The 27,999-nt window shown below is 35.4% G+C and overlaps 1 protein-coding gene across 8 annotated transcripts in view; it reads left to right on the top strand.

The window, feature by feature from the left end:
* The window catches only part of SIPA1L2 (signal induced proliferation associated 1 like 2), a 225,149-nt gene that overhangs the window by 153,341 nt on the left and 43,809 nt on the right, over positions 1–27,999 (top strand). For 5 of the 8 annotated variants that reach the window (XM_075748698.1, XM_075748697.1, XM_075748695.1 and 2 more), the window contains 5 exons: positions 3,535–3,709; positions 9,404–9,507; positions 15,730–15,887; positions 17,432–18,008; positions 21,739–22,013. In XM_075748698.1, coding sequence (XP_075604813.1) covers positions 3,535–3,709; positions 9,404–9,507; positions 15,730–15,887; positions 17,432–18,008; positions 21,739–22,013 — 1,289 coding nt within the window. Of the gene's footprint in view, positions 1–3,534; positions 3,710–9,403; positions 9,508–11,949; positions 12,028–15,729; positions 15,888–17,431; positions 18,009–21,738; positions 22,014–27,999 lie in introns of all 8 variants that reach the window. The other 3 variants (XM_075748691.1, XM_075748696.1, XM_075748692.1) reach the window with 1 other exon arrangement.

The following is a 27,999-nucleotide window of genomic DNA, read 5'->3' as shown; positions in this document are numbered from 1 at the left end:
AATTTCCTGTGGTTTAAGCTAAACTATTTGACACAGCTGGGGTAGGGGTGGCAGTGTGCTCAAAATAATTTTAAGTCTCTGCTGGGAAGTGTCAAGTAACAGCACTGCTTCCTGTAATCTGATGTTTATATGACCAGTTCTCTTCCAGTTTCCTCCATGAAATGTTCATGTTAGCTTTCCATTGAAGAAAATAGTCACCAGTGTGCAATCTGGAACCTTTTGCTAAATACCTAACTCTCTCCAGGCAGTGCTTCAAAATGGGGATCAAACAAGGAAGCACTCTGGATGGATAGCTTCTAATGCCAGTCCAAAGGAAATGACAAGAGCAAGCTGCTATCTTAACCCTGCCCTTCTGCAGAGTTCAGCAGTCTGACACAGGCAGCTCCTACAGTGCATCCATAACCCAGAATCTCTCTTTTTATTTCATCCCTCCCATTCCACATCAAACTTTGGCACAGCTCCTAATTCTTCAGTGTTCCGTGCTGCCCAGGTAAAACCTTATTGCAGCACCGTTCCTCATTCCTGTCCTTTGTTCCTAACTGCTCCTTGGTCAATGGCCTCCTGCCAGAGTACTTTGCACAAGGGCTCACTCCCACATAAAGCAGTTATCAAAGGGAGAGGGTGGACGGGGGCTCACCAGAGAGGTGGGAGGGCTGCCATCATATATTACTCTTATTCTTGTTGTGCTCCAGGTTTTCTATACCAGTAGACCAAATTCTGTAGTGTGCATTGCCATGAATATAGATCTGCTGCAATCACAGACTTAGGCCTGTTGATACTAGTTAAAAGGAGAAGTTGTCCCACTGCTAGGCTTAACTTCATAGTAAGAAAAGAAATCCAGTCCCAACTGATGTTATGAAGTGGTTTGCTATTGACTTTAATAGTCTAGCATTTCCCTGTTACTTCATTTTAATACATGCACCTTTTGGGCATGAGATTCTTAGTGTCAATGATGCTATCTATAGCCTTCAAAAATCTTCATTAACTTGGACATCTTGGGGATATTTTTGTGTGTTGGTTGTGCATGAAGGTAAATAGTTAAACTAAGAATGTTGTCAAGTTAAATCTTGAATTCCATGGGAGACAAAGAAAGAATACTAGCTTAAAAAAGCAGTAACATCATGAAAATGCAGAAGACTAGCTTAGTAAAAGCGTAGTGAAAGTTTTTATTTTTCCAGAGGTGATGAGGATTTGGGGAGTGGTTTTCTTTTTGTTTTTGGTTTTTTTTTAATTAACTGTTGGTAACCGCCTTGTATATAACTCTCCACTTAGAATGGAGAAATGCAGCATTTATTGAAGAGAGAAGTTTAAGAATTATTTGAAACCTGGAATTATATTTTTGACACTTTATTCTTTCATGTATGTATGTTTTCTTGACTCAGTCTTTTAGTATCCTCATGCATTAGCTTTTCCTCAAAATTGCTGTGGTAAAACATTGATGCAGTAGCATGTATATCGATTTGAGTTTTACAGTATACTTAACATGGCAGACTGTGTTATGTGTCACTAAAGTGAAGCAGACTATTCTTGTCGTCTTTGCTCCAATAGGAATATATACAGTCTTTGCATTGCACACATTTTAGACACTAATCCTGAAGTTTGATTAAGAGAATTCTGTACAGCTAGAGAGTTAATTTAAGTCATGAATATAGATAAATGTCTTAAGGGAATCTGGTGTGAGTGATGGTCTCTGTCAGTTCGTGAAGCTCTAGAAGTTGTCAGTTAAGAATAATAGGACTAATCCATTGACATGGAGGTTTCCTGTTTGTCATCTTAAGTATGCATAAAAGCTAAGAAAATAAGACAATACTCTGCTCAAGAAGTAATCATCTCTTTTTATACTTTTTTATAGAAGTAATTTATCTCTTAGGTTCTAGAATTGAGACTCTAATTAGGTTTAGAAAACTTTTCAACTACAATCTGATTTCTAGCTTGAAGTATACTTTTGAAAATGGGGAATGATTTTTAACAATGGATGATTTATGGGTGTGTTAGTTTTGCGTGGCAAGGTTTTGGTAGTGGGGGGGCTACAGGGGTGGCTTCTGTGAGAAGCTGCTAGAAGCTTCCCCTGTGTCTGACAGAGCCAATGCCAGCCGGCTCCAAGATGGACCCGCCACTGGCCAAGGCCAAGCCAATCAGCGCCTCTGTGATAACATATTTAAGAAAGAGAAAAAACAGTTAGAGCTTTTGCAGCCAGAGAGAGGAGTGAGAAGATGTAAGAAACTCTGCAGACACCCAGGTCAGTGGAGAAGGAGGGGGAGGAGGTGCGCCAGGCGCCGGAGCAAGATCCCCCTGCAGCCCGTGGTGAAGACCATGGTGAGGCAGGCTGTCCCCCTGCAGCCCATGGAGGGAGGATGAGGGGGTGTAGCGATTCCACCTGCAGCCCGTGGAGGACCCCACGCCGGAGCAGGTGGAGACACCTGAAGGAGGCTGTGCCCCTGTGGGAAGCCCACGCTGGAGCATGTTCCTGGCAGGACCTGTGACCCCGTGGAGGACCCATGCTGGAGCAGTTTGCTCCTGAAGGTCTGCACCCCATGGGAGAGACCCACGCTGGAGCAGTTCATGAAGGACTGTAGCCCGTGGGAAGGACTCACGTTGGAGAAGGTCGTGAAGGACTGTCTCCCATGAGAGGGACCCCACGCTGGAGCAGGGGAACGATGAGAGGAGTCCTCCCCCTGAGGATGAAGAAGCGGCAGAAACACCGCGTGAGGAACTGACCGTAACCCCCATTCCCCGTCCCCCTGTGCCGCTGAGGGGGGCGGAGACTGAAGCCAGGAGTGAAGTTGAGCCCGGGAAGATGGGAGGGGTGGGGGGAGGTGTTTTTAAGATTTGGTTTTATTTCTCATTCCTCTACTCTGTTTTGCTTTGTAATAAATAAGATGAATTCCCTCTCTAAGTTCGGTTTGTTTTGCTCGTGATGATAATTAGTGAATGATCTCTCCCTGTCCTTATCTCGACCCGTAAGTTTTTTTTTCATTGTACCTTTTCTCCCCTGTCTAAGGAAAGAGGGGAGTGATAGAGCGGCTCTGGTGGGCACCTGGCCCTCAGCCAGGGTCAACCCACTACAATGGGGAGGGCAAAATATTACATCTAACAGAAATTACACTTCTGAGAGTCTGTTTTAACTGAACTGCACTGAACTTTATAGGGTAGAAATAAGGGAAAATAAGCTTTTGTTTTGAATCTGTGAGAGAAGACAGTTATCCAAAAATTGCCAATTAAAATTCTCATACTGTAACATGCAGTAGAGTGTGCTTTTATAGATAACTAAGTCAAAAGCCTTCATGTACTGCTTTTATCTGTGTTTGGATAGTGACAATCCAGTTTTCTTTCAAGATAGTTGTTCTTTTGTGGGTTTGGTGTTAGTTGGTTTTTTTCTTTCTGTGGTGACTTAATTTCCCAAATCAGAACACTTATTTTTTCACTTTGAGATACCTTCTGCTAAGGGTTATAATAATGTTAATATTTTATAGTTAATATTTGTTCTAGTATTGACTTTGCTTCTGTATTCTTCTTTTCTTTTGTTTATTTCAGCTGAGTTTTCAGCATAAGATTGGTATCCTTTACTGCAAAGCAGGCCAAAGCACAGAGGAAGAAATGTATAACAATGAGATGGCAGGACCAGCTTTTGAAGAGTTCCTTGATCTGCTGGGCCAGAGAGTACGGCTAAAAGGATTTAGTAAATACAGGGCTCAGCTAGATAATAAAAGTAAGTTATTTCTCAAACCTATGGTAGAAACTATTATTATCCAGTTGATCTTCTGCAAATCCCATTTTGTCTTTTCATGGTCTTGACTTTGGGTTTTGATTAGTAACATTATATGGTAAATGAGGAAGATGAAGTGTGTGATAAGAGCACGTATCACACCTTGTCTGAAAGGTTATTTACTTTTTCTGTGACATTAGTAAAACTGAAAATCAAAGCAACTTATTTCATTTGTTTGCACTTAGTTAAAATCATACTATCTGAGTGATATTCTTTATATATTTCAGAATTTCCCAACTACACTTTAACATCTTAATCCTTAAAAAGGCAAAAGAAAAGATACGTATTTCAATATATGGAGTCATGACAGGGGACCATTTTCCTTATTTCAACTCAACTTTTATGCTTTTTAATCAACATATATATTGATGTTTATATTTGAGGATCAATCAAGTTTTCTAGTTTCTCACACATGCACAATAAGCAGGTTATCATTTGGCAGTTGTTAAACATTCGTCTACCTAACTGCTGTATTATTACTACTGTTTTCTCAGGTCTTTCAGTTTCCCTAAGTGCAATAGTATAATAATTTAATTGTACAAATTTGTTCGGTTTTGTAGCAAAAATAGGAACTGAAGTATTGCTGTTGAAAAAGTCAGTATGTTAACACACTTCTTTATTAGCACTGCTTTTCACTGCCTTAACTTTAACTTAACTCATTCTTAGTTTAATGTAGTTTTAACAGGATTTTGACTACTGATCACTGTGAATTGTGATCTAAGGATATCTAGGTATTCATCTACTTTATTGTAACATACTATTTTTATAGATATAAAGACTAGATATAAGGAAGAATTTTTTTACGACGAGGGTGGTGAGACACTGGAACAGGTTGCCCAGAGAGGTGGTAGATGCCCCATCCCTGGAAACATTCAAGGTCACATTGAATGGGGCTCTGAGCAACCCAATCTAGTTGAAGATGTCCCTGTTGAATGTAGGGGGTTTGGACTAGATGACCTTTAAAGTCTCTTCCAACCTAAACCATTCTATGCTGTGATTTGATTTATATCCTCATTTTTGCTATAGCTTGCCTATTTTATCCTGAAAACAGACTTTTTTTTAAAATGTACTGTGTGGCCTGTGAAAAACAGAAAAGGAATATTTTTGTTAGCGAAGTACATATTTTTAAACTATTAAATCCTGCTACTTGTGTGCATATTCTACTTGCTCTTCTAATCAAACATGAAAGTTGCTCGAACTGTTAGAGATAAGCTGCCAAGAAGGAAGCTTAGAAAGATGTACTTAAAGGAAATTAAGGGAAGATTTCTGGCAAGGGATATTTTGTCTTTCAGATAGTTACTGAGATCTAGGAATCAATAAGTCCCCGTACTTGCTTCTCTGTTCCTCCTGCCACTTATCTACCTGATCCAGCCTGGTTCTTAGGAATCTCTTGCATGTTTTTGCTGCTTCAACACCAGTCCTCATTTAACTGGAATACATCTGGATTTTTTTTTTTTTAAATAGTACATTTGAACGCTGATCAGTGACATAGTCGTAGAAGGATTTCTCTTCTGTTATCAAACTGGTAGTGCCCTGGATGGACTGTCATCTCCTGTACGGCGTTAGGAGTGAGACTTAATGATTCATATTAGAAACTTTTGGAAATATCTAGTGCATGTACATTGTGGATGGTGCCCACTGCAGATAAACTCTCCATAGGACAATCTCCAGTGGGAAATGAGATATGCGAAGTTGGTGATAAAACCTCGTGCGTTTGCAATGAAGGGAGACCATCTTTGCAACTCAACAAATCTTTCACATTCTCCATCTCTAGTAGTGATGGGTAATGGTGAAAAAAGTGAGCTGAGTCCTATGACAGATTCTAATTTATGACTTACAAGGTGAGAAAGCTGCAGTTCCATAGCCCTGTCAACCTGTGTAAGCACCACATTTATTTTTATTAACATTATTGTCTCTCTGCTTAAATCCATGCTTGTGTCACTTTAATAATTCAGGCTTGATTGATAGAGACTATTGCATCCTATTTCAGTACAGAATAATAACTCATTTTTCAAATTAATGTGTAGAAATATTTATTAACACACTGTAGATGTCAGACTTCTGGGATGAATTGATAAATAGGGATGAAGAATTCAAAGGAGTACGAAGTGTTTTGGGTTTGCTATTTTTTTCCCCAATCAGAGCATGACCAAATATCACCTAGTAATTTTTACACATGAAAATATATGCTGATCTGTCAGCAAATTCAGTTTCTGTATTTGCTGTGCTTCAGTATGAATGTACATTGCTGATTGGCATTGTATACATATTGTTCAGTAACATAATTTTAATGTTTTACTAATGCTGTGTGCCATTAATGATATTGGCCTGTCATAATATGTTTTCATAGTTTACAACAATAGAATGCAATTAAGAAAGTTCACAAAGAAATAGTCTTCAGTTTTATAGTAAATGTAAAATACTGACTTAATTATAATCTTTTTTGTATTATATTTGGGTTTTTGATATAATGACACAAGTATTACTGCATGTCATATTTATAATTGGAAAGTACATTGATCTGACTGCTTTTAGGTTCAGAATACTGTAATAATTCCATCTCTAGTAGCTACATTTTCATTAGGCATAATGTTTCATAATATTTCTTGCTCAGTTTTTGTAGGGTTCACATTTATTAGGTATTTCTGTTCTCAAATGCTTTTCTAGTTGCGAATTTTTTCTTTTGAAAAGTTCTTTTTTTAAAATTTAGTCTGTTTATTTAATATTTTGATAAGAAATTAATTGGTCCATTTCTTATGGAATATGGAATGTTGGTTGGCAGGTAAACCCCCACCCACTTGCTTGCTCACTCGCCCCCCCAGTATGATGGGGGAGAAGATCAGAAGGGCAAAAGCAAGAAAAACTTGTGACTTGAGATTAAGTCAGTTCAATAAGTGGAAGATAGAAAGGAAAAAAACATACACCATCTGCCAAAAAAAAAGCCCAACAAAAACCCAACCCATGACCACAACAGCGAACCAACAAAAAACCCCACAAAAGCAAGTAATGCAAAGGCAATCACTTGCCACCTCCCATCAGCAGACTGATGCCCAGCCACTCTCTGAGCAACAGCTGTCACAGGAAAACTGCCCCTGCTCCAGTTTTACTGCAGAGCATGATGTTATATGGTATGGAATATTCAATTCAAGTCAGCAGTCCCACTTGTGTCCCCTCCCAAACCCTTGCCCACCCCTAGCATACTCCCCGGGGTCGGGGACGGTGTGAGAAACAGAGAAAGCCCTGATGCTGTGCAAGCACTATTCAGCAATTGCTAAAACCTTGGTGTTTTATCAACACAGCTTTGATCACATACAGAAAACACAGCACCATATGGGCTGCTATGAAGAAAATTAACTCCATCCAAGCCAGACCCCATGCAAATGTGGAGAACATGTGGAATATATTAACTATGAACTCTCTTTTCTTCCCTTCTTTAGTGCATTTTTAATAGCACACAATTCTAAATCCCAAGATCAAGAAATAAGAAAATTAGAGGAAACTTTACCAATTCCACACTATATAATTTGTGTAATATATGTTTTAAAACGTATCAGTCTACTAGAAATGAGGAATTAAAATTATTATTGTAACATTAATATTCTCATTTGTAATGCTCAGACTTTAATTATGGATTGAATTATGGATAAATTGGATTATGTTTGCATTTAATTTCCTTATACCTGTAAAGAGAGAAAGGAAGGTGAAAGAAATTGAGGAAACATTGCAATTTTATGTCTATAGAGGAATAGCGCTGCTTCACTTTCGTTTGATAAAAAGTGCTTTTCTGCAAAAAACTAGAAATGTTTCATAAAAGTTTAGCCATTTTTTGTCAACCTTTGTGAAATAAAACTAATGCTCAGAAGGGAATGAGGTGCAAAAGTGTCAGGCCAGATATCATTTTTTTCCCTAAAACCGTTGGCAGAGTAATGTTTGTGGTAGCAACCATTATGTACATTGAATCACAGTGGGCCTTAGTAGGTGTTCAGTAAAGCATCTGTTGAGTTAGAAGTTTTCAATTTGCTTAGTGTAAAGGACTAAATTTCAGAAGAAGAACTTGCTAGCTCATTTCCAAAGTCAAGGTGCTAAATCAAAAGTATTCAGCTAAATAGGATGTTGTATTAGGAAAGCATTGCTGTAAGGGTAAAGAATCCGCCTTTCTGTAATAAGTATTTAAAAGGACTGTTTTGTGCAATATCTGTTCAAGAGTTTTATTTTATTTGATATCTAATTGCAAAAGGAGTCAGGGAATAGGGTTGCTGAGATCAGTGTAGTTTAGGCAGATATTTGCATTTCACAATATAATTTATTTCATCCTCCTATCCCTTCAAAAGTCTGTTTTTCTAAAATACCACGGAAAGGTTATAATGGAATTATATTTTAAAATATAATTTTCAATATAATTTTCAATATAATTTTCAAAAACTATATTTAAAATAGAGGAATGCAAAAATGTTTGCTTTTAGCAGCTTTTAAGTAATAAGCTTCAGTGGAAATTATGCTCCCTATTTCTTATGTAACTGTAATTTATATTACATCAATATTAATAAATGAAGTTAATTTTATTACTGTACAAACATAACTGATGAAGCCAGTTGTAATATGAATGTGTTCAAAATTATACACACACATAAATATTTTCAGATTTAAGGCTGCAGATACAGTATGGTTATATTTGAATTTTACACTTACCTGTATATTTATATACTTCTAACCAGAGAACTAACATGGGCAATCAATTTATTTTTATAATACAGTTACTATTTAAAACAAAACAAACCACTAAAACCTTAAATAGTGTGTGGAAGAGAGTGCTGGAAAATGTTGATTGGTGTAGATAATATAAAATTATATAAAAAAATGATTTAACATGGAAGAGAGAAGCAAAATGATAGTTGTCTTGTCTCAATAGGGTGTTCCCAACTTCCTGCTTTAAAGTTAATTACACTTACTTAAATAATCCAGACATATTAAAGAAGGTGTATAAAAAGTATTAATTTATGACTACAGAGTAAAACCCATCTAATTTGCTGTAAACATTCTGAAATGCTAACTCTATTAATAAACTTCCTAAATAAAAGAAACAAAAATATTAAGTCATATAATATATGAAATGTATTTTAATAATTTAAAAGTATCTGAAAATTCTCAATAAAATTATTTGACATTATACTACAATGTATTATGTACATATTTTATGTTTTAAAAATGTCTGAACTACAGTATGTGTTTTACTGTCAGATTGGAAGTAGCATTGTCAGTTTATTTTTTGTGAAGTATGGGATTAGTCAATTGTCCTTTATTAACATTTTAAATAATAAACATATATAAAACTATACTCAAGAAGCTAAATGATCTCTCTTTTTTTTTTTTTTTTCCATGAAATGCCAATATATTCAAAATTAGGTCATTTAGGCCTTATAGACAGCAAACTCTTTGGGGAAATTCTTGCCGGACCCTTCTATGTCATATGAAACTGAAGACTAGATCTTTAGGTGATGCAAACTGGTTTTGTTCTATTTAAAAAAAGTTTTAAATTGCATTAATAGATTTAAATCATAGCATGAAAAGAGTTATGTCCTAGAAAGTAGTATGAATGTTGTATTTCACTGACCTTCTTGTGATTAAATTCATTTTCAGCTGATTCAACAGGAACTCATTCTCTCTATACTACCTATAAAGATTATGAGTTAATGTTTCATGTATCAACAATGCTTCCATACATGCCCAGTAACAGGCAACAGGTATGTTTTTTAACTTTTCATTGTAATTTTACATTATAAATGTTTGACATTGAGGAGTTATTTTTTAAAGTAATAATTTAAAACTGTATTGTTTTATATGAAGTTTGACTCAATCGTATTTTTTTTCTTGAAATATTATAAGGCATTAGAACTCTCATAGGATTTTTATGCTATATAATTTAGCTACTTATCCTATCTTCCCCATTTTATGATATTCTTAAAAGGTAATGTTGCCTGTGGTTAGTGAGTTATTCTCAGTTTGAACTGGATTTACATCTTAAGTATGTTTTAAACATTGAATGGAATGAAGCTTGAAAATAGTCTTGTGGTTAAAATATACATGTAATAACATTTTAAAAATTATTCCACTTAATCCTTATATTACAGATCTTGAAATATTTATTAATGTGTCAGCTTAGTAATAAATGCTTAACTGTATCCTTCAAGGTGTCTGCTTGTGAAGACAGAAAACTGCAGTGTACTTATTTCTGGAGAATTCCCTTTGCTTATGTAATAATTCAGAATATAGTTAAAGCATTAAGGATGGCTAAAAAACCAGCACAGCATCCAAAGTGTGCAGTGCACCAGTAAGGTTACTTGGTCTTGCCTGTCTTGGATATTTTTTGTGAATGAATTAAAAAATACAAGCACATTTGGTATAATATATCAACATTAACACTTAAAAAAATAAAGAGGCAGTAGAACTGCTTGTAGGTCAACCTGATGATAGTTTGTAACTTTCTGCACTGCTACTCTGCATTTTTTGAAATAGAAGAAAGTATATAATGTATTTATGTATTTTAAATAGTCAGTGTATAATGTCCTAATGGTTGGACTTGATGATCTTAAAGGTCTTTTCCAACCAAAAACAATTCTATGAAAATGATTCTGTAAGAACTGTTTCAAGTGAACAGTTAAGACAACTGCAAATTTTACTCCATTACACTTAGGATTTAGATGTGGTTTAAAGAAACTAGATTAGGAATCAGAAGAAACTCTTCACCGTATGAATGATGTGAATGTTTAGATGACTCACATCTTAAAATGTGTGGCTTTCAGACAACAGAATGTTCAGCTGTATCACACACTCAACTGTGCCAATAGCTAGTAATCAAGGTATTGGATCATCATCACTGATTTGAGATTGCTCCACTTCTCTAAACTTTCACTTACACCTTATTACAGTACAGGATTAATCTAGTAAACACACTAGGAGTTGTTCTGTCTGTAATCAGTCATAACAATTTTTGACTGGAAAGCACATGTAAATAAGGAAAACTGTACACTATTAAGAAGATATAATACACTGAATGAGCTTGCCTTAAAAGGAAAAACTGAATATTTTCATAGCTAATCACAGGCACTGACAGTAAATATGGCCTTACTTGGAGTTTATTACTTTTGTTGTTGTCTTTCATGACTTTCCCTTGTTTGTAAGAACAAGATATCCTCTTGCCATGACCCACTAATTTTCATAATTGTTTGCTGTTTGTCAGCTTCTCTGCTGTGTTGCTCAGCCACTCCCTATTACTGTCCTTTCACTTTTTCCTGTGCTTTCCTTTCATTCTCATCATTTCCTTATGTGTCTTTCTTTATAGTCAGGTGCCGATTCTTGTGTATAGCAAAATCTTCCAATTTTAACTCCATGGTTTTCCCCAGCAACAAGCACTCCTTTCCACAGTGTTTTAGTAAGCTCTCATCATTGTCACTTTAACAGGTTCAATGTGGCAGTTTTCCAAGTTCAAGTAGTATGCCTATCTGAAGACCCACCCCATAATTTTTTTTAGGTGCTGGGATCTAGCAGTATTTGCACAGCATGGACACTGTCTTAATGAAATGTGACAAGTGCACCCAAATGACGAGAATTTAGCCAGCCTTAATGTGCAAAAGGGATCTATAATAATTTGTTTAATTTTCTTCTCTTACTGTTTAGTTCCAAAATTCATACTGAAATATGAAATGTATCACCAGTGTTATTTCTCACAAGCTAGGATAAAATTCGATTAGGTCTTTTTCCTTGAGACATTTTAGATACTGAAGACCACAGATGCAGTTGCATCAGTTGTGCTCAAGACAGAGAGAGACTTACAGGTGCTGTGGAATATGAATGTTGTTTGTCTCTTCAGGGTTTGGCTCGCTAACTTTACATACCCAAGTAAGGGAAATTTAGGGACCATGGTAGCTTTCCTTTCAGGTTATGTTAGCAATAAAGACCCTCATTCAATAGTTATTTTTTGCTAGCTTATTCTGTATGTACTGGCGATGAGGTCATTGCATCCTATCCCCATGTCCCTTGTTTGGTAATGACTGGGCAAGGTATTGAGTCACTCTTCATCATCTGGGACTATGACCTTCAATGAGCAAGCACTGAGCATTGCTTATATTCCAAATACCTGTGAGCCAAAAATAGGCCACACCAGAATTGTTTGTTGCTTCTTCCAGGACATAACTACGCCCTGCTTGGTCCCTGATCAGGACATCCCTCTAGTTTTAGAGCCAGCAGGAGATCCAAAGAGCAAGGTAATTTTCACTTTGGCTGCAACATAGGCTGGGAACTTTCAAGTCAGCTGCTCCTTCCCTAGGACAGAAAAGACTACCAGCCCTGGTGTGGCCAGTTCCCTTTCCTTTACTGGCCTTTTCTTCAAATCATAGTTCAAGGCTTTCCCCTTTGAACTTTACCTTTGCGATGTCCCTTTCCAAATCATTCCCTTGCAAGTTTCCTATTCACACATTTGCAGTATGCTTGTGTACACATGGTCAGACCTGATTAATCCAAATCCGTTCAAATAATCATTTTTCACCTGGTTTAATGAAAACTTAAACACGAAACAGATATGCAATAATGAAATAGACTTGTTGAGTTTAAGCTACTATTAAAATGGTTGGGATAGCAAGATGTGTGGTTATACTGAACTCGGTTTAACCAGATCTGATGAAATATCTTTTCCATTTGTTTCTGGTTTTGGTATTGGTTAAGAACACAAATTGAAAATAAAACTTTTGCAACCACTTATTTTAGAAATGTACTAAAATAAGTCTGAAGATTTTCTCATTTGACTCAACATTTCATCAGTTAATTGAATGAATATATTTCTCTGCTATTTCAACAAGAATTCCTTGTTGTTTCGCAGTTTGACTAGGCAATTAAAATTCCACAGAATTGAGTAGATTTTTATGGCTGGGCATAACCTGTAAATACGCTAAGTTTTAAGACAGTACTTTTCTTCAGAGATGCATATCTGAAAATTAAGAATTGAGTAGTTAAAACCTCAATATAGTAACTATTATTTGATATAAATAATTTTAATCTAATGGATTCTGCTTTTCTAACATATTTTCCTTAGTGGACTCCCATTTGCGTGTCTTGTATTCTTACATAAAACTTCACTGATTTCCTTTTGGCTGCCTATCATACTTGATTGGGTTCATTTTCAAATTCTACCATGCCAATTTAGACTAGAGTGATGTCAAAGTATGTTTGACATCTCCTTACTGTAAGTAATCCTCTGTAATCTGAGCACCCTGTTAAGAGTTGCTATTGAGCTCTGCATTGGCATGAGACACTTTAGAGTATGTTAGAAAGGCAGATTAAAAAAAAAAAAATTAGTTATACAACTACTCCCAAAACCCCCAAACCTGAGCAGACCTCAAAATGGGAGAGGAACAGGAAACTGAGAACATGGAAAAAAGGCTAGGAGGTAAAAGTTGGGAGGAAAATCTAGGTTATAGAATGGAAACTAGAAAAGGGTTTCTTATAAATCTTTTTGCTTAGTTCCAGTTTCCTTCAATTCCTTTTTCATTTTCAGTTTGCTATCCTTATCTCACATTTCCCAGGGACATATGTATTCCCTCCTTCTTCTCCATTCAATACTTTATTCTTTTCCTATTCCTTTATCCTATCCAGAGCACTTCTTTCCATCTTCCAGATCACCCCAGTTTACTTCTCTCCTCTTTCCAAGTTCTTTGCATTATGATACTCTACGCACAACCACAACTGTGCTTTGCCTTTGCATTGTGTTGACTTTCACTGACCACTTATGCATGACAGTTATTTATAACAGTGTTACGCTGATTTTGTTTTAAAATGTTAAAGAAGATCTCTGCAAGCTTGGTAAGGTTCCTAAAAATGATGACCTGACTTCCTGTTTCCTATTTTTGTGCCTCTTGGAGGTTTAAGCTCTTGAAAAATAGTTTAGGGATAAGAAAGGGGAACTGCCGTAATTTTGAAATTACTATTTTTGCTAGTAAAATTTCGAACATTTCTAAAACTTAACTCTTATTAAGTGACTGCTATTCTTGCCTAAGCAGCCTATGATGGCAAGCAGAACCCCCTAAAGAGGTCTACAAAAGCAGAAAATATTCTTGAAAACAGTGGTGGTCTTGAGAAATAAATACAAATCTCAACAGGATGTTTCCTTCTAATTTTGTGATTTTGCTCTGTGGAACTGTATAGGCATAGGTATGAACCACTGTGGCAAGAAAGAGTAATTGGGCAGTTATATAACAAAGGCAGAAATGAATCACCTTATAATTGGAAGGTTTCTTACAAATTTAACTGCGGTGTGGATTCCAACCTGTGAGATAATAATAACCTCTAAACATGAACTTGTGCTTCACTACTATGATCTAATTGTATGGTTCACTAGCTCAGCAAATTAATGTATCCCTGGCACACTTAGTTCTGTGATCAGTTCCACATAATGTACTTTTACTGTAATTTGTATGCAACAGGATGTATATCTTAAATTGCTCAAATAGCCAGTCATTTTTATTTCAGTCATAAAAACCTGAAAACTTGACTGAGCCACATGACTTCTACCAAATATTATTTTCTGTTCTTATATCTGTTTTAAAGTTTCATCAGTAGTCTTATTTCTTTAATCCGCATTTGGGATTTTGACTATGTTTAAAATAATATACATATACTGAGTACTTCAGAATTGTGGCTTTGGTACTTCTTACTACCTTTAGAATACCATCCTTTATGTTATTTTAGGTGATGTAATGAAACATACGTATGGGTCTTAGGCTTTAGCATGTGCAACTTAGCTTTTTTTGTTGGTAGCTGAAATACTAACTTTTAATGGAACTGAGAAAACAGAAGCGAATACTCTTTTATAAGAAAAAATATGTTCTGTAAAATCAGCTTGATAGAGAAACTTTTATTTGTTCTCTCATAAAGTTTTCAAATAAAGTTATTCTTGTATCCTTTTTAGTTCCACGTGAGCTAAGGTAAAACTTTAAGTGTGTGTATGCTATTGGTTGACAGTGCAAGGTCTTTGACAGACTTTGGGTGGATATTTAAAATGTAGCATGTTAGACTACTTTTTTCCATCTGGATGTTTTATAAGCATGGATGTTTTATAAGCAAAGGTATTTAAGAAAAATGTGTAAAAAAATTTCTGTGAGGAAAGTGAACATCATTTTACTGTGTTGTTTTGTTGTTTGAGGGTTTTTTTGAGAGAGAAGTGGTCCTTTATTGCTGGACATGTTTTGTAGTTTTTATTAAGTTTTAGCTTGTAACAGTGATTTAGTACTTTAAATTATTCCTTAAATATATTTTGATGATAAAAACTACCAATTACAAGAACAAGCTTTTAATTAATGAGTTTCTAATAGCTATTGTTTCTCCATAAGTATTTTGTGTCTCAGCTGTGTTCCTCAAGTATGCAGTTGTTAAAATTTGTGCTGAGTATTCATGATAATCTATTTTTTACAAAAAATAAGATAACAATATTAAGGACAATGTTTAATAAAAATGTGACATGGAAAAGGAAGATTTATTGAGAAAGAAAAGCAATTTATATTTTTGATATAGAAGCAAATATTACACTGTAAATAGAGAACTGATGTACAGTTCCCTATATAATGAGAAATGTCAAGTGATGTAACTTTTTTTTTTACTAACTACAGCAAGAGAAATATATTTTTCTCATAGAATGAAAGAGAAATGAGTAGAAACTATGCAGAACTAGTGTGGAGATGCAAGAAAACTCACTAATATTTTTGTAAACTTAGCCCAATTTCCTTTCCCAATCTTTTTGCAGTTCAATCCAATATCCTTTATCTGTAGCTAGGCAGGATATGATTCATTAAAAGTTACTTCTGAAAAATTAAGTTTCATTTATTGTGGTTTGGTTTGGGGTGGGTTTTTTTGCTAAAATGAAGAAATTGTGATTATTTTTTTTATAACTAATTTTTCAATGCATGTTTCTTGTCTAGCTGCTAAGGAAAAGGCATATAGGAAATGACATAGTTACCATTGTCTTCCAAGAGCCAGGAGCACTTCCTTTTACTCCAAAAAATATTCGTTCCCACTTTCAACATGTATTTGTCATAGTCAAAGTGCACAATCCTTGCACTGAAAATGTGTGCTATAGGTGAGTAGAGCCTTATAAACTATTTAAGTTTGTTATTAAGAACTACAATGGAACTGCCTCTGCTAACAGTTTTGTATTTCCTAGAAATATTATGTATACAATGTTAAAAATTCTGCTACATTTTCTGTGAGTTTGAAACCCCAGTGTCTCCCTTGCACACAACTAGAGTTATGGGGCACAGTTTCTAGACTTAAATGGGTATATACAGAACTGTGTTGCTGATTTATGGACTCAAAATGCGGATATAAGAAGTTAGTGAAAATAAGATTTGCAGACATAGCAATATAAATTAATTTAGAATTTGTATTGCACATTTCCTTTTTCAAAGAAAGTGATTTAAAATAAAGTATTTTAGAAGGCTATTAACCTGTATAAATCCCTAAGTATGACAGTAAGACACCGGGGTGAGTCATGGCCTTTGAGCACATGAATGAGTACTTTTGGGGAGTATAAATACATCTCAAATTTCAGATGACCTTAACTCTCACATTTAAGTTACTGCATCATGAATTCTAGTGAAGTAACCAGGGTGGAAGCATAGTTCTGAACTGATTGGAAATTGTGCAAATAATGATAAGGACTTGAAGCATAATGGTGCAGATTTAGCATGTATAAATGTTATTTATCCATTATTTAGAATAAAATTAAAGTACATCACCAGGTTGGGTCATATTACTATCTTTTAGCTGCCTTATAGAACTCAAGCTATCTTTTAGAACTTGATTTTGTTTCAATAGCTCTTTTGTGTTTAATAATACATGATATTTCATAAGTTACGTTTTTCTTATTACAAAATGATGTCTGTCTGTCATCCCAAATGTGACTGCATTTCAGTCAAACTAGTAGTAGTTGTACGTAGTTTGCACAGTATTTTGAAATCCTTTTTCAGTTGAAATACATTATGTAGATACCAATTGTAGGTATAACTGTATCAATGAGAAAATATTCCTGTTTCTTTTACCTCCTGCTGTGAACTGTCCATATCAAGACTTGCAGGTATTTTTACATTTTATGAACATAGAGTAGGCAACTTAAACAGGTGCAGAATGCTCCCATTATAGACACATTTGACGTCGATACTTTTTCTTTGTCTTCACACTTTATTGTATTAAAATGTTTGAGGATTCAAATAAATTCTGGTTCTATTTATATGTTTCTTAGTTTTAACTGAGTGACAGCTGAAAATGATAGTCAGACTTACATAAAAAAAAAATTTTTTAGGAATACTTCTCTCATTTATGTCTCCAAAAGCATTTTTATACTTATTCCATGAAAGAAAGGCGACAGTGACACCCTAAGAAGTCATCCTTGATAGTTTTTGTGTTAGTAAGAAACATACATAATGTCTTTTATATATTTAAAAGAAAAAAGACATTTTAAACCAGACAACCAATCAGTTTTCTTTGATGTATCTAAAATATCTGGAAATTGATGTGTCAAAGCTAAACCAAACTGTGTAAATGGACTGCACAGATCACAGTTCTGCTTATCATCTGATCTTTTTTTAGGAATTAACTAGTGTATTTTTTTCTTTCTGTTTCCAGTGTTGGTGTTTCACGATCAAAAGATGTACCTCCGTTTGGTCCACCCATTCCCAAAGGAGTAACTTTCCCCAAATCAGCAGTCTTTAGGGACTTCCTTTTAGCCAAAGTTATTAATGCTGAAAATGCGGCACATAAGTCAGAAAAATTTCGAGCCATGGCCACAAGGACACGTCAAGAATACTTGAAAGATCTGGCAGAAAATTTCGTTACCACAGCTACAGTGGATACTTCCGCAAAGTTTAGCTTTATTACTTTAGGGGCAAAAAAAAAGGAAAAAGTGAAACCAAGGAAAGATGCACATCTATTCAGTGTTGGAGCAATTATGTGGAATGTGATTGCGCGAGATTTTGGCCAGTCTGCTGACATTGAATGTCTCCTTGGAATCTCCAATGAGTTTATCATGTTGATTGAAAAGGAATCAAAAAATGTTGTGTTTAACTGCTCATGCAGAGATGTTATTGGATGGACGTCTGGATTAATGAGCATCAAAATATTTTATGAAAGAGGAGAATGTATTCTTCTGTCTGCAGCAGATAATTGTACGGAAGACATCAGAGAAGTTGTTCAAAGACTTGAAGTAAGTACAGTTCTTAAACTGGAATTTCAAATTTTTTTATGAAGAGTTACTTGTCTACATCTCCTTTGAGATATAATTAAAAATGTCCTGTTTATACTTCGTGAGTGTTTTCAGTCTTCAGAGAGTATTACAAGCAATATTCCTCACAACAGCATATGAGATAAGTGTTATCAACCCATTTTCAGGGATGAGGAATCTGATACCAATAATCTGATAGACTTGTCCAAGGCCATGGATGGTTTCAGTGTTGAAATTGGGACTGAAAGGCTAAGCTTTTGTCTTCTCTTGTTGTAGCCTGTTCTCAAGTCACACCTTTGCAGGTAGAAATGTACCTTAATTTAAAAATATACAAAATCTTAATGTGTAAAATATACTCACTTTGACTTTTTATATTTACCCACATGAATATTAGCAGAAAAAAATTGTATAAGTGATTCTGCTGATTTGTTCCTCTATACTGAGCAACTGCAGTAGGTAAAGAAAACTAGACCAATTAATGCCAGTTTTTACAGCTGGTTGGATAAAGTTTTTCAGAAGCTTGATGACCCTCTTAGCGTAACTGTCCTGTAACTATTTCAGTCAGTACAAATGAACTGACAGGAACTCCAAGGTAAAAGTGCTGATGCATCTACTTAATGTGGTTACACATCACCCTTTGATCTTAATTTAAGTGATGTAGATGGTCTCAGTTTTGTTTATATTAGAAAGCCTGGTACTGAAAAGAAATCATTATGCTTACCATTTTCACACTGGAACAGTTGGATTGCAGCTGATGTTTTAGGGCCTCTGTAGTTCTGCAGTCACATTTAGCATTGCTCAATATCATGCTCTAAATAATAAAATTTTTCTTCCAAAGAACAATTAATCTTTCAATAGATGAACGTCTTTAAACTCTTCTTGCCACTGTTATATTATCCTTTTCATTGAGGTCTTCAGTTTCACTTTCCTTAGATGGGTATTTCCCTTCTGAAAAATAGCTTACGCATAGTTCACTCCTATTAAACATTGCTAAATGAACAATATAACTTGCTTAACACAGATGGAAAACAAGATTCAAAGTTCTAGTGAAAACTTCTGCTGTTATTATTGTCGACAATTTCTTTTACTGTTTTTTTTTACTTTTTCGGTTTTACAAAACATGGAAATATCCCAGTTGCTGAAGATAGATCTTTAAAATTCAGTAATTAAAACCACAAAATGAAATGGTTATCTATATGTACTTGAATACTTCCTCTTTTTTTATGGTCAGATTTTGGGTTAAATAATGACAAATTGGCTTTAACCCTCAAAAATTTAGCATCAGTTACTGCCAAATTAACCTGAATATTAGCTTCAAGTATCTACTGCTATGAACTCTGGCTGCCTTCTCTCTTTCACTGCAACCTATCCAACTTTCACGTTGCTTAAAAGAATTAGCTGTCATTAATTGTTTTAAAACTTTTTTCATCTCCATTTCTTACCTCATATTTTTCTCCTTTTTCCCTGCTTCTTCCTCTAACTTGAAAGCTGCATATTAATGTTAGTCCTTAGTTGTTTTATGATGCTGAGTGCTTTCTAAACAGTCCTTGCATACATGTTGACAGAGAAACTCAGAGGTAACCATTACAGCCACTAAAAAGTATTTGAAACTCTGATTCCACACTTCATGTGCATAGTTTAAAAACCTTTTAAGTGACTGAGAACACAGCTAAGGTCAACAACCACATGTGCCAGCAGATGCTAAAGATGAAAGCTCAAACTGTGACAGAATATCAAACTGCAGTGACCACATGATTTACCCTTTTCAGTCACTAGTAAAAGCATTTCTTAAAACCAGTAAGTAAAATGTTGCAGTTACTAGATGAGATTGTCAAAGAAATAACTATGTTTTATTGCCGGGGCTTAAATCATGCAGATGAATAGGAAACCTATCTGCATATCTGGATTAAGCAAAGATGTGAAAAGCTGAGATTGTGATTTTGGTTTGAACCAAAAGAATCAGTTCAGGACTAAAAAAAGAACTGGGATTTGTCACTCTAGAGTCAGATCTGTATCTGGAGGGGAGAGTATCTATTGATATAAAGAGCAGCAAAAGCAAACTATAGATGAACTTGGTGGGCTGTGTTTGAAAGCAGAAAAAGCAGTGGTTCTGAGCTTTAGGATAACAGAGAATGGCTGAGTCATATAAGATTAAGTGAAAACCCTTGATCTTTAGACAAGAATCTGAGTAGACAAAATTTCCTTAGAAGCCTGTATACTAAAAAAATGGGACTTAGAAAATCGCTGTCTTTTAATTTCATCTGTATTAAGTGCATTCAGAAAAGCCAGCTCTTAGTTCATGCACAGCAACATGTTCAGTGAAACAGCAAGCAAGCAGAATGACCTATTTCGAAGTGGAACAGCACTATGTTTTATGTGACATTACTGTGTAACATGCAGTGTCACCTTTTAGGGGATGTACTTACGGATGACTTGATCTTCTGGAATCCTTTCCATTGGGAATAGATGAATATTTGGCAGGAATGTTTATCTTCCTTCTCTTTCAACCTTTTAATATTTAACTAACTTGAAGAGATTTTGAGTGCTCTGAGTTGGATAAATCCACATACTTTGTCAGGTGCATTCATTCTGCAGTATTCTATAATTGTGACATAATGACAAAGAGGTGTCTGCCCACCAAAAAGATTATTGTGTAGCTTCATAAGGATAAAGTTCCATCCCTCAGCTGGGGATATTTGCCTTGCCGGAGTGTTATAGAGCATGGCGAGATCTTTGAATGATGTGCATTATGAACAAAGATTTTTGATAATGTGGTTTCACAGTGGTTAAGTTTTTGTTCTAATTGTACTAACGGAGCTAAAATACATACTGGTCTTGTGACACTAACAGAAGGGAATATTGGGTTAACTCACAAACTTAGCTTGTAATGTGGACTAGAATTTGGTCTTCTGCTGATGCAGTACCCTAGCATTCATGCTATTGTATGATTACTTTTTACTGGGGAAAACTGTTGAGGACTTTGTTACATAGTATATACAAATAAACTTGCTTAACAAAGTCTGAATTTGAAGAATTTTGGCTACTCTATATAATGACAGAATTACTGTTCATTGAATATGAAGAAGGTAATTTTTTTGTTTCTAAATTTCCCAGTGGCATGAAAACTTTTATCCTATTTTAATGATGTCCACATCTGGAGGTGGTGGTAGTTAGGAATCTGACTACAAGGCAAAATAAATCAAATTTATCTTCATTGCTATGGTCTTGAGGAGAAAAAGCTGCTAGAACTGAAGCATTTCACTCAATTTGGCTCATGTTATATCTCAGGTTTAATCCTGTCAAATATGGAAGAAAAAAATTCCTGCACACCTGCAGTCAGTCTGCCAACAAGAATGAAGTAACTGACAGAACAGCATTTTACTTGCTTTGTGTTTTGAAACTAAAACAGCTGTTAAGTTTTCAATAAGATATAAATGATATTGTGTTGATGTTGGGCAAAGGGGAAGGAACTTGACACAGGTCAGCTGCTTGCTCTGGGGATGTAAGATTTTCAGCATTGTGAAATGTTCTGTTCATTTTGTTTTATGCAGAAACATTCAACCACAAATGTCAAAATAATTGTTAGTATTACTATATTTAGATATTTAAGGTCAAGCCATACATGTCTTTCTAGTGTTTCCAAACAGATCTGTTTGTGTGCTCAAAGAAGTGAGTGTCCTGACAGTAGCGTAACAATCTGCTACTTCTTTAGATAGTGACCAGAGGATGTGAAACTACAGAAATGACCCTTCGGAGGAATGGGTTGGGCCAACTTGGATTCCATGTGAACTTTGAAGGGATAGTGGCAGATGTGGAGCCCTTTGGTTTTGCATGGAAGGCGGGCCTACGGCAAGGAAGCCGCCTGGTTGAGATTTGTAAAGTGGCTGTGGCAACTTTGACTCATGAACAAATGATTGACCTTTTACGTACATCAGTGACAGTAAAAGTGGTGATTATTCAACCACACGAGGATGGAGCACCTAGAAGGTAAGGAGCAACAGTTCTCATTGTGACATTTGTATCTGCTTGGTTGGGTTGTTTTTTTCTCTGCTGCTGCTTAAGTGATGAGTCTTTTAATGGAGGCCCTCAGGAAATGGATATTGTCTCTCATGTTTGGTGATAATATTACTGAGCTTCCTAAAGCGGTCTTTTCCCCCAAACCCCTGTTGGCTTGTAATAGAAGATAAAATGGGATCCTGTAAGAAATTTAATGGGATATTTACTTTTATATGGCTTCAAAAGAGTAAGAAGTAAACTTTAGTGCCTTGTGACTGAGCTGTTATGAAAGCTGATGTGACTTCTTTTCTTCCATGCGAGAATTTTATATTTTAATAGTAAATTTGAAAATTGGGAATCCTTCTCTGAAAGCTGTACCTTGTCTGTCTATGACACTTCTGTGAGTCCTGACTATTGAAAAAGATTTGTTTTATGTTTTCTTATGTTCAAATTTTAACAAAAGTAGTGAAATACTGGGTTCTGGATAGATATGGTATGGTACCATGTCTTAGAGTCCTCCTCACTTTCTACAGATATCTAATTTAGTCATCTTAAGTAGTGAAAATTAAATCATCAGTTAAAGCAAAGAAATCTTGCTGCAACATGAACTAAATGCTCACACTCTCAGGAAAAGACTGTAATAAAGATTGTTTTTCAGGGTTGAAATGCAATTTTCTTTCATTAGTGTTCCTTTTTTGGTGTCAAAAAGATTTTTGCTCTTCTCTCCATTTTTTAATATTATGCACTACAGAAGAAGTAGGGAAAATTTAAAACTTTATAATAATGTGATTTTATTTCTCACATACCTTGTCTAGGCACTGTTAATTTGGCTCATTCGAAATGAGAACTGTACCAGAGTAAATTGAATTACATGTCTTCTTGTAGAAGGCCAACTTTAAAATCTCTTGTTGATTTTTAATTTAACAGAAAAAACATTAGATGTGTTGCTTTTGGCAAGACAACAAGCCATAAAATTTTACGTAGCATGCAGCACTATGAAGTTGGTGCCAGCTGTACACGAATACTGTTTAATTGGTGGCAATTCTCCAAGTAGTCATTGGCCTGATGAATGACACAGAAGTGCCCTCCCCTGCCTCAACCTGCATGTCAATGTGTTGGGTTCCTTTCTGAAGAAAATGCCTGTGAATGTAGAATACCACCGTTTTGCTTAGTTGGATAGAATTTGCAATTAAGCCTCTCTTTGCTTAGCTTTGCTATTCTCACCATCTGCTTCTGGGTATGAATTTTCACTGACTTGTTTGCTATACATTTCCAAGCTGTTTACAGAATATGAGCCTAATGAGCTGATCCTATTATATTGAAGGTAAAACCGTGTATTTTATAGGCCCTGTTGGAAAAATACATGCTGTATGAATTGTTTATATCTTCTTCGATGCATTTTTAGAAATAAAATGTTAAAATCCCAGATCAGTGTGATACGTGGCACTCAGTCTATGTGCAGGAGGAGTTTTAACTGAGTGCTGCCAAACTGGGAAAAATCTTCAAAAGCTGTTCTTGTTTATAATTTTTTTGCATTTTTAAAACTGTGTTACTAAGGATTTTTTTTTTAACTATGTTTCTATTCTAAAATATGGAAAGCACCAAAGCATTTATTTTTAAGTTCTTTTCAACCTGATCTCTCTACTATAAAAAAGAAATCTTCATTAATGCCTCTTTCTCTCAAATATCAATTTCTCACTGAAACAGTAAGCTCCTCGTTTCCCCCTTTATATCTTCAAAATATGATTAGTGATTTTGATTGCCCAACTTGAAAGGGATCCGATATCCAGAGAGTTTTGAACTTGCCTTTTCTCAGTGCTTATAATCTAAATAGCAGACAGAAAGCAATATGGATGTCAGGAGTCAAGACTGAGAGTTTCAGTTGACAAACATGACCTATGACATTGTTTGTAAAAATATATTAATGAGCAAGGGAATGAGGACAAGGCAGAAAGGTGTATATTACCGGAGATTCGGAGAAAGAAGATAGTCTATCAATCACAGCTATCTACTAGTTAAAACTTGTGCAAATCCATCTCCCTGTGTTTTACTCAGTTGTTTGTCTTAGCCATCTGCAATGTCTTATCTTGCAGAATCATAAAAACAGAGAATAGTTGAGGTTGGAAGGGATCTCTGAAGATTGTTGAGTCCAATTCCATTGCTCAAAGCAAGGTCAACTAGAGCATATTGCTCAGGGACATGTTTACTGGGTTTTGAGTATCTCCAAGGATGAAGACTCCACAACTTCATTTCCAGTGTGCAATCATCCTTACAGTAACAAATGGTTTTACTTATGCATAAATGGAATTTCCTGTATTTCAGTTTGTGCACATTGCCTCCTGTGATTTCACTGGATACAACTCTGAATCTGTCATCTTTTCTCCCCTTCACTCCATCAGATATTTATACACATTGATAAGATCCCTCCTGAGCCTTCTCTTTCGCAGCCTGAACAATCCCAGTGCTCTCAGCCTCTCCTTGTGTTTCAGATCCTCTGATCCCTTAACCATCTTTGTAACTCTTTGCTGGACTTGCTCCAGTATGTTCATGTCTTGTACCCTGGTATCAGGTTTATGAGAAATTTACAGGCAGTAGTTTTGGATGTAAAATAGGACTATCTGGAGAACTAGAGTCCATTTCACCTTCATTTGACAAGAAATGTCACTGTCCTTGGAGAATCCATGCATGGCTATATAGGATAGAATTGGGTCTCTGTGAGTGATTTCCAACACCTATCTGTAAGGTTAAGGCAGGTGTGCCAGCTCATCAGGAGAGAACTTTTTTACTGTCACATAGCTCTAATAATTATCAAATAACACTCAGGCATACAGATATTTCCTTCAAAGTTGGGGATCCATCAGTCCTTGATCCACATGCTATACATGTCTAGAAGAATGATGGTTCAAAAGCAGGAGAAAGCTTCACAGATGTGTTCCATTAATTATTGCTTTCATTCACAGCTGTTTTTAGAGATTTTGTTCTAAGAAATGATACTTCAGTCTATCTGACATATGTAGAACAGTAGATTTGGAGGCTGAAATAAGTACCTTGAAAGTTTGACTCATCCTACAGAGCATATAATCTTCTGACAGTTGGAGTTTTTTGCTCTGTATTTCAGCCTTATTTCTCAGGGTAGATATTGGTAGTTTATAAAAAATTTTTACTTTAAATGCCATAATCTGGGTTTTCAAGTTTTTGTCTACTGCGCATAGATATAAAAACACATTCATCTTTGTTTCTACAAGAATCAGTTGTATTAAAAATTAGCATACATTTACAAGAATATAAATATAATTTTAGCAAAAAAAAAAATTCATGAAAAATTCCCATATATCATTTTATTGATGCCTGTCTTTCATACATTGAGATAATCAGCTGATTTCCACTGCTTGAAAGAGTAGTTTCTGCTTAGCTCTCTCTGCTGGGTTTTAGGAATATGAAGCTATGAGGACTTTCTCTTTAGGTTGCTTATTAACACTGGTACCTTGCTGGGATCAAATTCTGAAATGAGTTTACACAGATTGGACATGAGTGCCATGGAGCGTCTTGGGAATTATATCCTTGAAATGAAAATGAGTTTCAAGTATGCAAGGGTGTTTCCAAAGCAGTCCCAGTCCCTTGGAAAAATATCAGCTGAAGTGGAGGTCTTTAATCAAGTTCTTAACTTGATTTTTTTTTATTCTGTTAGCTTACCCACAAATTGTCCTCAGTCCATCAGCCCTTTATATATTAAAAGAAAACCAACAAAGTCTAAGTGTGCATACACTGAGGATATTATTAATGAACTATTAACAATTAATTTATTTTTTGCTATGAATTATCTTGTATTAATTTATTTCGGCATGAAAATAAATTATTTGGAATGCTGAAGATGCTTACAAAGGACTGTTACAGAGTGATTAGGAAATTACAGAGGAAAACTGCTCAATAATGTGTTCCATTACTTAATGTAGATCCTTCTACCTGTAGTCTTGATAGCACTCTATGCAAAACCAATCATGGAATAAGGCCTTTCATTTACTATCCTGTAAAATTAATGAGCTTGAGACAAAGCTCCTGCTGTTTGCAGTTTGCTCCAGCAATTAAATAATCGTGCACAAATTGAGAAATCATAATTATTTGCATGGCACTAGGTTGATATTTAGATAGAAAGAAGAAATTGCTATTTGAAACATAAATTCTTTAAATTCCAAAGCAGTATTAGAACACACATACTGATCAGTGTATTCAGATCTGAGTAAGTATCCTTGTGTCATATTCGTTTCTATGCAATGTCTTTCCCTTCAGGACTGTTGATTTGTCCTTCTGTTGTTGTCAATATTCCCAAGTACTGCAGTGCAGTAACTTGAATTATACATGGTTTAACAGGAGAATAATGATGTTCATTCTAATCTGCTTTCACTGGTGGTGTCACAGTAATGCTCAAGGACACTATAGCCTTAATCAGTCAAATCCAATCAAGGAATTCAAGTACTTCTAAATCCATTTTAAACTGCTAGAATCTTACTTGCTACATTGAAACTTGTGTCTGTCTTAGTTTAACTACCATTATATATAAAAAGAAACTGTTTAAGAACTGCTTAAGAAACAACTTCTAGAAAGTTTAGAAAACAAAGAAAAACTTTAAGCAAAATTTCCAGGGATGGCTGAGAAACAGAAGCTCAAGTACAACCACTGTTGTAGGAGTGGTAGTTTCCACCTGTTGGTCTGCACAAGTAACAGATTTTTTTCCTGCTGTTGTAGGTAATTTTGAAAATGGAAATATTTTAGTAACTATGACTGAAACTGTCGATGGGCCATTCTTAAGTACTACTGCATTTCTTTTGAGGTTGTTTTATTCTCTTGAACTTTGCAAACTCTTTCTTACACATAAAATAGGTGTAATGACTTTCTGTATTTTCCAGTCCTGATTCTTGTTCCTCTTAAATGATTGTGATCATCTTTGACAATTGTGTTTCTAGGGCTTTTTTTTTAAGTAACAGATAACCAGCAGAGTGTAGAATGTTTGGAAAAATGTTTTTAGGAAGCGGAAGGGTTTACTGTGTGGAGTTCAAATCTTCCTCAAGGGTGTTTGCCATAAGCACGTGGGATAGTTCACAGGGCCTTCAGATTATTTACTTTGGGGTTTTTTTTTAATTAAGTCTTCTGAGCTAGAAAGAAGTCAGGTCTAGAATTGCTGGCAGGATATTGCCAGTTTAACAACACTTGAAGTGGGTTAAAGCAGAAAAGCCTGAAAGTGAACTTTTGGTTGTAAAAGCAGAATTTGAATGTACCAAAGCTTTTAATTACCCCCCTTGCTACTAACCTAAGAAGGCTGCAAATACCTGAAAACTCTAGATTATGGTGTGTTTCAGAGGTAAGTGAAAGAACTAGGACTAAGAAAATATAATGATATTAATTGAAAGCCCTAGTACTTGCAAAAGTTAATCCTCTCTACCCAACAAAAAATAAAATGGTAGAAAATGCTTAACTTTACTGTCAGAATGACTGGACTTCTAACATAAAAGTATAGTGTAGATCAATTAAGTAAATCCTGTACACGAGATAACTTATGCAGTATTCTTTGAAAGCCTTTCCCTGTTCCATTTGAAGATGTACCTCATCCTCACAGTGTTACTAAAATTCCCTAATGACTCCTGTAAGCAAACATTCTGGCAGTTGTCAAGAGCTCTGCGCAGCATTGAGAAGATTTTTACGACGCAGCATGTGTATGTCCTGCTTAAGTGGAGAAAGCCATTTAAAACATCTTTAATTTGGCATCTACAATAGTGCTTTGCTGAGAAAAGACTTACAGACAAATTTTGTGCCGTTCATCTCATTTACCTGCATTCATGATTCAACCCAACAGGTACTGTAGCTGACAGACACTGCAGTATAAACCTTGGAGTGTATTTGGAGTGTTCATGTAGCTAGACCCTGGTATTTAGAATATGGCTTACAAGTTGGGTTTAGGCTATTTGTTACTACAATTTGGATA

Source organism: Balearica regulorum, chromosome 3, assembly GCF_011004875.1.
Source record: "Balearica regulorum gibbericeps isolate bBalReg1 chromosome 3, bBalReg1.pri, whole genome shotgun sequence".
NCBI lineage: Eukaryota > Metazoa > Chordata > Aves > Gruiformes > Gruidae > Balearica > Balearica regulorum.
This window is presented reverse-complemented; position numbering and strand designations above follow the sequence as displayed.